This window comes from Notolabrus celidotus, chromosome 4 (genome assembly GCF_009762535.1).
Source record: "Notolabrus celidotus isolate fNotCel1 chromosome 4, fNotCel1.pri, whole genome shotgun sequence".
NCBI classification, from domain to species: domain Eukaryota; kingdom Metazoa; phylum Chordata; class Actinopteri; order Labriformes; family Labridae; genus Notolabrus; species Notolabrus celidotus.
This window is the reverse complement of record NC_048275.1, coordinates 14841575-14854808: the sequence shown is the minus strand read 5'-3', so window position 1 is coordinate 14854808 and position 13234 is coordinate 14841575. Positions and strand designations below refer to the sequence as shown.

At 38.7% G+C, this 13234-nt stretch overlaps 1 protein-coding gene and 1 long non-coding RNA gene across 3 annotated transcripts in view; one reads left to right on the top strand and one right to left on the bottom strand.

Annotated features, from left to right (window-relative positions):
- The window catches only part of neurl1ab (neuralized E3 ubiquitin protein ligase 1Ab), a 38543-nt gene extending 29922 nt beyond the window's left edge, over positions 1-8621 (top strand). Inside the window, 2 exon segments of the mRNA XM_034681163.1 lie at positions 3249-3422; positions 3919-8621. Coding sequence (XP_034537054.1) covers positions 3249-3422; positions 3919-4163 — 419 coding nt within the window. The 3' untranslated portion in view covers positions 4164-8621.
- On the bottom strand, positions 2999-12229 carry LOC117811095. 2 transcript variants are annotated; one of them, XR_004630929.1, is made up of 5 exons: positions 12137-12229; positions 5310-5604; positions 4584-4861; positions 3965-4114; positions 2999-3727 (listed from the first exon to the last, which is right to left on the bottom strand). It is a non-coding gene; the product is annotated as an uncharacterized LOC117811095 (long non-coding RNA). The 2 variants fall into 2 exon arrangements; XR_004630928.1 differs by having other exon boundaries at positions 2999-4114.
- Between the last annotated feature and the right edge of the window lie 1005 nt (positions 12230-13234).

Sequence of the window (13234 nt, the reverse complement as noted above, 5' to 3'; positions counted from 1 at the left end):
ACATAACCATGCATGAGTACCCTAAAAGCCAATTTTCTAAACAAGTGAATAGTATAAACAATATTTTTTATTATAGATTATTTTTCAGATGTTTAGTTTTTATTGAATTGGGACAACTTGAGAGGGAGAAAATAATTTCTGGGGGAAAGTAGGGGACAACATGCACCAAATCCTGTCAGGACAGGGAGTCGATCCAACAACAAGTGCATCGAGGACTATGGCCTCTGTACACCAAGCGGCAACCTCCTGCCTAAAAATATGAGTCCAATGCGGAAGTGGCTAGGAGGCTCAAAGCACAGCTGACTTGATTGGCAGGCGGGAACACTGTAGCTGTTGGCTAGGAGGCTCAAAGCCTGCCTCTTTAAGTCACAATCGCTAGACAGCAGCAATATGTCTCCCGCCGACGATTGGCCTCCAAACAGCGCTTCAGAAACAGTTGGGTGACGTCACAGATACTACGCCCATATTTTATACAGTCTATGCTGTACACATACTCAACACACTGAGCAAAAATTGCAACCTTTTGTAGCACATTGGTAACAAATTGTGGTCGGGATCACAGTCTGCATAGCTGTAATGCTACATTTTACATGCAGCAGACAGTGCTGAGAGTATCGCAACCTATGGAATGAGATTCTGCTCTACACAATTGTTTTTCGCGATACATCTTCTATTAAAATTAGATATATAGATAAATATAAACAGTATATCTGCACTAACTGGAAAACAAGGCCCTACACTAGTTCAGCTATATATCTTTGATTGGCCACTGATGGTGAATTAGTCCAGTTAATTCTCACTTCTCTCAGAACACTATTTTAGGACTCTTAGGCAGCTGATTTATGTGTTAAAAAAGCAGCATCACACATTAGGCAACTAGCTGCTGCCCCTAGCATTCAAGCTAACTGCTAAAAGGCCAGCTGTTTCTCTCAGGGGTTCATACAGACCCACACAATGGCCGTTTCCGAAACGGCCTGCTACATACTACCCACTAATGTATTATTCAGTAGGTCCTGCCTGCTATATACTGCGTTTGAATAAAGTCTGTAGTATGACTGTTCTGTTGGATCTGTTCTGCAGTATGCTCGGCCAGATGTCACTGAAGTTCCGGTTTCGGAAAGCGGAAGTAAACAACGGCCAAGCTGATAGATAAACTGCTTCTTTAGCATCACTTATGATTTAAAAAGTTAGAAAGTGGTTTATATCTAATTTAATAATTTTCACAGCACCTAAAAACTGAGTTACCCGTCATAAAAAGAAGAGAAAAGTAAAAGCGGAACGAGCGCTGTGTATTGTGGGAAACAGTAGGCGAGGCAGACTGGTCCGATGCATACTGTGACATTTTCCTGAATCAGTAGACATCCGGGGAGTTTTGGCATACTGCAGATTTACCTCTTGTTCACATACTACTTACTACATACTGAATTCTGGCCAAATCAGTACGTACTGCTAGTATAGTAGGCGGTTTCGAAAACAGCCATGTGTGATATTTTTCTGTTAAAGGACCCCATACAAATCCTAACGTTATCTGTTGGATATGAAAAATAAGCAGTTTCCTAGCAAGTTTTCTGCATCAATCTTAATGATATTATTACTGTTGTTTTATCTGGCTTACAGGCCAAAAAACACAAGGGCTAAAGCTCATCTTCTGTCAGACTTGATTGGGTGTGGTGAGGACTTCTGTTTGATAAACAAGTGTTGAAAGCCACCATGAACATCCTCAACTACAATAAGCTTCCTGCGCTGCCTGCATATCTTAAGATATTCACATTCTCATTCCTAGTGGTGCAGCCAGCAGTAAATTCATAATACGAGAGAAGATGAAAGGTCCCCTTGATGAAAGGGTACATGAATAGACATGAAGGTTATCCATATTTCCTTATTAGAGTTGACCAAGACATTTACTAACAGCCGGGCTGTCACATAGCTCACGTTAAGTAGGCAATGGAAGGTTGAGTAAATGCAACTATATGCATTTATGCCTCAGTACCCACTCTGAAATATGATAATACAAAGAATAAATGAATAGATGACTCTGAAAAAGTGCCTGTCTCAGCAAACTGTTACAAACAAATTGATCCCAGCGCCAACCTTAAAAGCAAACTAATTATGAAAAGATTTTTGTATGAGTTAGCATAATCCATACCTTGTGTTCTTGCATACTTTTTTTTACCTCTGTTGGTTTTTTAGTAGTTAACTTGTTGTATGACTAAGAAAAGCCACTGTCTCAAACTAAGACTGCAGTGGTCTGAGGTAAAGGTATCAGCGGTCAGAGAAATGAAACATGCAGCTTGAGTTAGGCAAAAACTGTGTACATTTTTGTTGCAATGACTGACCACATATTTTTTTTCCTGCAATTTCACACCATCTGTTGCCCTATTTTTAGCTGCAGAAAAATTGGGATAATCAAATTGCGGGATAGGATGTAAACTACCGGTTTTAGAGTATTTGAACCCCTGGTTGGTTGGTTGAGCCAAGTAAGCTGCCAGTCTGACAGTGTGGTGTATTTTTGCCATGGTCAGTTGAAGGACAATTTGTAAACAACAATGTCATGTGCCTGACGGGCTGAAGAGACCGGGATTTGTCCGTGGAATTGGGGTCAGTATTCTCAATGAGCTGCCAAAATGAAAACCGATGCCAGAGCTTGTGGTTATGGGGGCGCGGATGGGGACGAGTCATACAAGACCGACAAAGGATAGTCAGTGGAAGCATTTTGTACCCTTCCCAGAGGGACCATGGGCTCTGAAAGAAGGACAGACGGGGGTTTGGCGTCTCTGATGAGACTCCACCAACTCACAAACTCACACTCACCCACACACAGACGCTGTGGACGCGCAAGTCATCTGCTCGGTGATAGAAACGAGTCAATGTGATAGAGAGTGACAGACTAAGACAGTGAGAGAGATGCAACAAGACGTCCTCTCACTAATTATCAGCTTTGGCTAACTTCTCAGAGACGCATAGTGTGAATAATGAAAATACTGGAGCCCCAGTTACCAAAGCTTTTTATTTTGATCTTTTGAACACAGGAGTATACTTTAGTGTAGAGTTGCTCATATTCCCCAATATAGCATAAACTACAGTATCTGGTCTCTGATACAATCAGTGTTTCAAACACTCTGCATCATTCAGTGATCCACTCCAGGTGTTGCAACCAATATGTGAGGGTAAAATGGTGTCAGCAGGTTCCTACTCTCAAAGATAATCTGTGTTTAGCTAAATCTGTGGTGTTTCCTGTGTGTCTTCAGGCTCATCTTCACACCCAGACCTTCGAGGCCCATCGGTTCCCAGCTCTCCATCCTGCACACCTAACACCCCCACAGTGCTTTGCAGTGGAAACTCAGATCACAACCTCAACATGAACATCAACCTCAATTCAAGCCTCAATGCCAACTACAACGCAGTCTTCTCTTCATCCACAGGTTTGTCCAAGTGATCCAGTTAACTTGCTTTTCTTTTCTATCTTCTCTTTGTCTTTCACCCCTATGGGTCACCCCAAGGTATTCTTCTTTTCAGAGAATTATGGTTCTGTTTCCATCCCTATATTGTTTAATGTATGAACTGGATTAAAGTGCAGACATGTAGGAGAACGATAAAGCAGCCAGAAGCACACACGTGTTTGCACATGAAGCAAATATTTGCCTTGGTGATGTGAAGCAGTGATCCCTGACATCATTGCAGTCTGAAGCTGCAGGCAGTATGACGGGAAAATTCTTGGCAGATAATGCTGGAAGGAGGAGCAAATTGGATCACAATTATGTCTACATAAAAGTTGCAGGGAAGCTGCATTAGCAGAGGAAACCAGGAGCCAGGGTATTGATGGCTGTCTGCCAGCACTTGATTTTTTTGGGGTTGAATTTTTCATTTCGTCACACACTCAAAAACACGTCTCTAATGTGATTTCTTTCACCACCTCAGGTACAACCCCAAGCTCTCCATTCTCCAGCCAGCCAGAGTCACCAACCTTTCCGTCCAGCTCCGGCTCTTGGAGTGACGAATGCACCATTTGCTACGAGAATGTGGTTGACACTGTCCTTTATGCCTGTGGACACATGTGTCTCTGCTATGCCTGTGGCCTCAAGCTAAAGAAGATGGCCAATGCGTGCTGCCCCATCTGCAGGAGGACAATCAAAGACATCATCAAGACCTACAGGAGCACGTAGGACTGTGATAGAAAACTTGTCAAATAGTCAGGTTAAGCTCAAAAGTTTGTCAAAGCCATTTTGGACTTTTTAAAAAGAGAGACGCAGCACAAGCGAAACTCACGCTAGTTTCTGTGTGCGATCTGGCTCAGGTACTCTACAGCAGGACTTTAACTCCATCATTTAAACATTTTATCTCGGTTATATCGAAGGTACATCCTTGAAAAGCTCACGTTAGTTCCTACCTTTGACTCGCAATGACATTCATCAACCCATTAAGAAATCAGTGTGATCATTAGAAACCAAATATGTGCTACTTCAATGACAATAAGGACCAAACACATCAGACTTTGACTCACTGTAGTATTATTATCCAGGGACTTGGGATCTGTGTGTCTGTGAAAAGAGAAAGTAATCCAAAGAGACATTTGACCTACTTACCGCAGAGTAAAGGCATGGTAGCTCATGCACAAAGGCCGGCAAATGACCATCATCCGCTGAAGCAAAATTCGTATCTTGCCGTGCTGAATGTGGGCAATGCCAAGTGGGGTCAAGAGAAGCTTTACTGGTCAAAGTTTACCAACTCTATACTTTCTTTGCAGCTATTTGAATTTTCTTTGCTTACAGATGCACCTTTTCATTGGTCCCTTTGGTCGCCATGGAAGAGAACAAACAAATATTCACCAATGTTGGTTTCTGAAGAACGCAAGTTGTCCAGGCTGCAGAAAATAACAAGGAAATGAATGTGTGGTTTCAATAGTTACTACACATCTGCTTGTCAAAGATTACTGGGTTAAAAGTGTTGTTAAGAGTAGAAACAATGTCTCTCTTAATCTGAACGACAGCCAAGAAAATATCTTTTGTTTGACTTTTCCTGAATGTTTCCAAAAGGGCAATGAAGAATGAATTAAAGGATAACAAAGTTAATATTCTCCACACTTCCAAAATAAGCCATTTTTGAATGCAGATAATATTCCCCTCCGACATATAAAACACAGTAAAATGCCAAAACCTGAAAGGGTAACTAAATCCTTAAAGTATGTGGAATAAAGGAAGTGCATTTTCTTTGTAATATATTTTTTTGGAGGATAACTAGCTGACTGCTGCAGTAGTCCTATAAACTTCAAGCAGGGTGAGATTTTGCTAAGAGTGAAAAAGTGTTGTCACCATAGAAGGTCACGCTTCCAGCTGAATGAGCATGAGAATTTGTGATGAGGGAGCGAGGGAGGAGGTCGGAGAGAGGATGTCGTATGTTTGGGATGGAGATGGGGAAGGAAGGGCCACCTTTGTTATGCATCTGCGCATAGTCTCACACGAAGAAGTGGTGGCTGACTCGTACAAACTAGATACATCAGAAGTTTGTGTGAAAGCCTGTAAAATGTGGGACTTGAACAGGTTTGTATGTTCCAATGCTTGGCAGACATCCTGGGTGTCTCTGGCTGCTCAGTGAGCCTTCTGGATGCTGTAATTGGAAAAAAATCATTGAGAAAAAAAACAAAAAACATTGGTGGGCAGAGGAGTATTTTTAAAATGCTGAAATAGCACACAGGGATATGAAATCAACCTTGTTCTCATTGTAAGGAATCTATAAAACACTGAGCCACAGATGGCTTGGCATCTTCAGGTTACACACGTCTTTCATATGTACAATAAATAAGAATTTCTGCTTTCATTTGTATTTCATTTCACAGTGGAAATTTACCCATGTGCAGTCAGTGACAAGGCTGTAGCTTGTTATTGTAGGACATTGAAAGAATTTCTTTGCATATCAGTCACTCATCAGTGCTGCTCTCTGTCAGTAAAAGCATACTCCAAGGACGTTTTCAGTTGACTAATCTTATGCATTATGTACTGCTTTTGAATCGTTAAGAAGCTATTTTCAGTTGTTATTTTGGCCTTGCCGAACACTACTCAGTAATCTGTAAAGTAGTACATGCTGATTTGTTCTTTTCAAGGTGTTGAAGCCTGTCATCTCGCCACTTTAGAGGTAAAATTTGCAGTTATGTTGTACATTTGTTTGGGTAACAGTAAGTTTCCATATGTGCCTTTTGAAAAAGAGAAGTCTGGACAAGATCTGGTCTGCTAGGCTCCTCACCGAGAACTAGGAAAAAACACTGAGGTTCGCAATCAACTAAAAGTCACTCTTATGTGGTTGTGATGTGAGCTGGCATAACCACATAACCTACCAACACAGAGCTGTCATGTTTGACGATGAAAGTACTGCCTTGTCCCCTCAGTCACTGCATTTTATAATACTGGAATTTTGTTGCTTTGCCTTTACAGTTATACCTGTTAGGATTTTCCTCAGACCAAATCTGACTTGGCATATGAAAATTGCGCAAGATTTTTGATAGAAAATGGTATTGATGAGTGTAATATCACTTGTACATTATGAGGTTTATTTATTTTGTCAATGCTACTATAAAGAATTATCACTGTTTGTTTGATACGTAAGGCTTAAGTGTCCAAAAAAGTAGGACTTTTCTCTACTCTATTGTTGCATAGTTAAAAGTTATAGAACAGTTTATACCCCTTTAAGGCTTAGCAAATCTGTCAGCTTATTTTCACTGAAAGGAATAGTTTGACAAATTGGAAAATATGATTCATTACCAGCTGGAGTGGAGAGAATGTAACTCATTATTGTCATGCTGCGTGCACTTAACTGCAACAGTATTTATATATTGTAAATAATTATGCATTTTTCTGATGGGAGGATTTTAACTTTTGATACATTTTGTTGTTTTATGTTAGTAGCCTACTTTTACATTTTAAACACAGGACTTTTAGCCTACTTGTAGTGAAGTATTTTCGTATCGTGGTATAAGTGTACTACTTGTACTCAGAGTAATTGATATTTTTATTGTGTTGAGTAACCATTTGATAGCAGTGTGACAATGTTAAAGGTATACATCTGCACCTGAATCAGCTATCTTTACTCAAAACAACAAGTAAGACTAACTAGCTAATAATGTGGAGCATCTGCTAGCTAAAGAGCAAGATATTTCTCTGGAGAGTTGGAATAAAAAATAAATCTTGCAGAGAGTTAATATTGAGCTTAAATTCATCAGAAGGAAGAACAAGACACAAAAAAGTGCATTAATGACACTCTGTTTCTACAACTTGTGTTAAAATTAAAGAATTTCTTGCTAACAAGTTTGCTAAATCAATTTAAAAAGGCAGTGAATGTTGGTGTTTAGTTCACAACGTCTGTCCAGAAAAATATCAGCAAATTCAAGTAAAGGTTGTATCAAGAATCTTGCTTCTTCCAACACTTTCACCTTCATATCTTTCCGCCAACTACGAAGCTAAACTGCCGGCTAACGTAAATTAAGCTAACAGGTCGGTACAAAGGGTACTAGTCCTTCCAAAGCGCTCAATCAATTACTTCCTGGAGTCTCTGTTGCCTGTCAACGGGTCTCTGCGGACATTTTTTTTTGTTCATTTCTTCATTTAAGCCTCCTGTTATGTTCCTTTCTCTGGAACAGCAAAAATGTTCCTGGGTCAATTTGACCCGGGGCATAGTCAATTATCCAAAAGTGTCAGAACCCAAAAAATCCCAATGCAATTTTTTTTTTAAATCTAATTTTTAACTTCATTACTAACCATTTAAATCAAGATTTGGTCCATTGGTGTTCTTTAATTCTCACAGATCATGGTTCAATGAGGATAACTCACTCGTTTTTCATTCAAATTCATGTTAAAACTTTTTTTAAATGTAGTTTTACATGATGTATATTTTTGTTTATTTTATTTTAAATTTAATTTTTTTTTATTTTTATGAAGTGATATTGATAAATTAACATGATTCGTCTTCTGTCACATGCTGCCCAGATTTTTATGCTGCATTTCGCAGGTTTGGAAGGCATATATTGCCTAAAATATACTTTTAAAAGGGTCAATTTGACCCACAACATAACAGGAGGTTTAAAGCAGTTCATTTTCTTACTTTTTTAAAAAAACATAAAAGTGAGATATAACCTCTGAATGACCAATACAAACAGGAACTTAAAATTATGCCGTTACCTTTGAACAGATGACATCTGCATCCTGTTTACTGATTTTATGTTAGCTAACCAAATGCTGGATGTGGAAACTAACTGGACAAATAAGAGAGTGGTCCTTTCCCTCAAATTCTCTACCATAAAGCAAATAAGAATATTTCCCAAGGTGTCAAACTACTGTAAGCTCATGTGCTAAGATATGGTGTTACATGGTAGTAAAATGTATTGGCATACTATTAGTCATATTTTATTTGTCCTGCTTGTACATATTTAAATTCTATCATGAATTTGTGTGGAGTCGTTTTAATTAGCCTGAAAGCCTGTTTTTCAAATGTGACCAATTATTTGCAGTCACTGTGTATGACAGACAAGAAAAACAAATAAGAACTCCAGTGTCCTGAGGTTGGGATTTCTAATGGTTGTTGAAACTCTAAAAGATAAATTATGTTCAGTTGGTTAAATAAAGTTGAAGTCTGAATCATTGGCTACTTGGCCTTTTTGCCTACTTTTTTTTTTTTTTTTTTTTTAAACTTTAAATGTAATCTGACATCCACACAGCTCTACTTTAGGTACAGAAGCCTGTTTCTTATTGTTTCATTCTTTTGACTTAAACTGCAATAAAAAGTGAAATCTGACTATTTCCATTTCACAGCTACAGTCATTATGTTTTATGCAAAGCAGGAAACTGAAGTCAATCTGGCACAAAAGATGGGGAATGAGAGAAAACATTAGTGCCATTACCTTTTCCCATAATGTACATTACGCAAATGGTTGATGTAACCTCTTAGGCAAGAAAATTCAAATTGTGCAACAGTTAGAGAACAAAATGTAGCCATGCTTAACATCCAACACAATCACTCACCACAGTAGTATACTTGACTAACACCCTGCCGTATAGTATATGAATAACAAAGGCAAGGGCTTTTAGTAAACAGCTATAACTCACAGAGAAACTGTTTAGAGTCGTGGTATGTAGACCTGGCCAGAGTGAACATCATCTGTTATTTACTACCCTGCAGGCCTGGCTCTAATGCAGCTCTGTTTAATGCTGCACTCCAATACAGCTCATGACGTCCAGACATGAAACAGGCTGCAGTGGCGGTCGTTCATAGCCAAGTGCTCTCAGAGGTGAGAGGGAAACACACAGCCAGGACCTGTGACGGTGACATGAATACAGTATATCTCTCTGCTGTCTGTGTACACATAGACTTTCCACTCAGACCTCTCAGTGAACCTGACTGCAGGCCTTCTGAAGGCTTAAGGGCTTGGCAGACTTGTTTGAGCTGTGTTGTGGTATCTCTTCTAGACAGCTATTTGGTCAAACAGACACTGTCAATTAAGGTATCAAATTTGTATTCTAAAAAAGCCATACGGTATCGATTTGGAATTTTAACCAGGCATCACACAGTCAGAATTGGAGTTTGTTCCTCTGTTGCGGTTAAGACTTTAAGCTTTTGATGTTCAGCGTGATGTAAAATCTTTTCCTCTGTCAGACTTGCAGTGTCGAGGGACACACTGTGAGGAGTGCAATTATATCAAAAAGTAGAACTTTGTTCATAGTCTAAAACATCAGTTGAGGGATCTCACCCCGATGCTGACTCATTACTGTGTTGATGGAAACAAAGGTGAAGGTTACTGGGGTGCTGTGCTCATTCTGCAATGAGAAGCTGAGTGCTGCTGCCCTCCAGAGGCCAAACCCAGCTACAACAACTGCTTGACTACAAAACCAAAAGGCAATGTCATCAAATATTTTCAGGGCATGTAATGCAGGATGACCCTTACAAGGGCCTGTTTAGGATCACATAATATCTCTACTTTCTAAGAATGATGATGACAATAGAAAAGGTTTCTTTAAAAACATGGTGACACTGTTTATGGTGAGGCAGGCAAATTGAGTTTAACCTTCAAGAAAAGAAAATCTTTTAAGATAAAAACATGCTAGCCTTGGTAAAGGCTTAATGCCTACTGTTTTCACACATCAATATTTTCAGACCTATTTCCTTTTTAATTCATAAAATACATTTTAAGGCTTAAACTTGTTGAGTTTGCCTAGCTATTAACCCTCCTGTTATGTTCGTTTCTCAGGACTGACTCAATTTGACCCTGTTTATATCTCATTAATAACTCCATTACTAACTATTGCAATCAATATTTAGTGCAATGGTATTCTTTACCTCCTACAGATGATGGTTCAATGAGGATAATTCACTTGTTTTCATAAAAAAAAAATTTAAAAACAGTTGTAATGTACATCGGAAAGACCTTAATATAAATACAATAGTTTTACATGACATAGATTCTTTTTTTCTTTTTTTTTTTTTTTTTTACATTTTGAATTTTTCTTCTTTTTATGAAGTGAAGCCTAGATATTTATGCCGTATTTAGCTAGTTTGGAGGGCATATGTTTTCTAAATGGGCAGCGACCTCTGAATACTGCTAGCCTTTCATCCACTTTGACATTAAGGCCTAGGTTATAGAGTGGTAGAAGTTGCTCTACCCACAATCCCAAAGAAACAATTATTATTTGACACCTGTGACCCATTAAGCCTCCACTTTGACTGCCGGGTCAAATTGACCCGAACAGTATATATGCAATATAAACATTCAGGGGGGGTTGCAAATACGTGGAATGAACCGTTTTCATTTTATCTGTTGAGAACACAAATTAATCCAAGGAGAAGTTTCACACAGACAAAATACCTTTTAAAAAAATTTTTTTAGATTCTTGAATTTTAAAGTGGGTCAATTTGACCCGCAACATAACAGGAGGGTTAACATGCTTTTCTAAGATGTCAATATTAATTTCCATCTTATTTTACATTACATTATATTTTGTATTTCTTTCTTTAATTTTTGGCCCCGTCATTCATAATTTCTTGCACATATAAACAAACCTTTCACACCCAAGCAAATACAGACCCACTTACTCAGAGCCAGTTGACAAAAGTGTTGCAAAAATGATCGGCAAGCACACAAAACGTTGTTCCAAGCCAGTGAGTATAGTATCAGCGCAGAGATCCCAGTAGAGGAAACAGCCAGTGAGATGGACATATTTCACATTAGGTTCCTCTGGGCTGTAAATCTTATTATATTTCAGCTACCAAATCTAATATATCAGCAATATGCAGTGTCTGACACAAGAAAACCCACATCACTTTTTGATATGGTGCCTCTCTGATTATAACTGAAGGGGACAATATTATTGGCTAAAACTACTCCACACTTGCAACCTAAACCTTAGCTTTGTCAGTCGATGCTAAATTAAGCAGCTCGGCAACCATGAAATAAAAAGCCATCTGAACCAAACTCAAATGTGCAGGTTCTTCAGAAGCAGAAGCTGCCAAAGGAGGCATATTAAAGTAAATTGCACAGATATCTGGCTCTGTGCGGTGAGTAAGAAATGAAAGAGATGCCATGCAACCAAGTGTGATTTAATGGATCTGCCTACCAGCATCCATCTGGTCAGACCCTTTGACTGTACTGCATATGCACTAGGGATGAGTCATGATTTTTGAATATTTGAATAGGTGTTACTTGAACAGTTGAGTCACATGAACTCATTGAATAGTTCATATGCCCATTATCTCATCTCAAAAATAGATTTTTCATTATTTTTTCACCAGGGCCTGTCTGTAATGCTGTACAAGCGCCATGCAGTGGCTGTAGTCCATCTGAGAGCTATTTGCAAACTGCCAGTTATTAACACACAAAGAAATCAGTAATGCCAGGTATGGTAAAACAGGTGTGGTTAGAAAACATTGAAATCTCCAGAGACTTAATCAGCCATAAGCAATTCTGTCAGGAACTCAAAGGCAAACTTAACATGGTCAAATTAGTATCCCATAAAGTCTACAATTATCATTCCTTCACAGAGATAAATGCTTATTGTGTAGTCTGTGGGCCGTTTTGTCACACTGTAATTAGCACTGCTACTTCCCTGGCCATGCATGGTGTGTGTAGACCTATTTTATACAGTCTATGGTGTAGACTAACCTCATGTCCCTTTCCGGGAAAAACGCCACTTATTGTGCTGCATTTCACTGCGTCTGCAGCAAGGGCCTTCCTTTTTCCAACAGCACCCCTCTCTGCTGCACTCCTTCCTTTCCATCAGCTGATAATGCTGTCTTGAGTTTCTTCTGTCTGTAAGTCAACAGAGACATGCGGTCGATCCGATGCTATGACGTCATATTTAGCAGACGGCGGCCAGGAGTCACACCTGTATTATACAGGCCTGCGACGCTGCCACGTGCCACCATATGGGCTGCGCCAGGGGTTTCAAAAGTGGGGGGGTCGCGAGACACAAACGGGGGTCGTGAGAGGTCTTCTAGAATGTTTTTTTTTTCTGTTTTTAATTTATCTAAAAATATTTATTATTATTTTTTGTTTATTTACCTTTTTTTCTCATGTTTATCTTCCTTTTTGTTTAAACTGTTAATTATTATTATTTCTTTATTATTAGTATGTATTTATTTATTTTTTCTTCTCTTTGTTGGTTTTGTGTTATATATAATTTGTTAACTTGTGGTGAACAAAGAAGTACAAAAAAATGAAAAGAGTTGAATGACAAAAGTGATCTAAAAATAGTAGATCTAAAAATAGTACATTTTACCCATTATAGTAAAAAATATCGTCAAAAATAGTAGCTACACTTTAAATAAAACCTTGAAAATGGAATGAGATTTCTGCCTCTCTTTTTGCCAGATGACTCCTAAGTTTAGGGTTATTGAACAGTAGCAGCAGTAGCAATAGGTTAATTCATAGCGGCATAATATCATTTGCACTATTATCTATTTCCATTGTCCATTTTTAAACTGTCACTGCACTGCACTACCTGCACTGTGTACATAGGCTGCTAACTGTATTTGATTATAATTTTATTGTATTTTATATTTACATTTTTGCTATTTAAAAGTTGGAAGGGAGAAACAGCATCTCGATTTTCCCGTATGTCTTTGTATATGTAGTGAAAATTGACAATAAAAAAACCTTGAATCTTGAAACACAGCCACATGCTCATATAGGTAGGCTAATTTTCTGAAGACCAGCTAAATTAAGCCACATTAAATCACTTTAAGGGACAGTGGGGGTGGC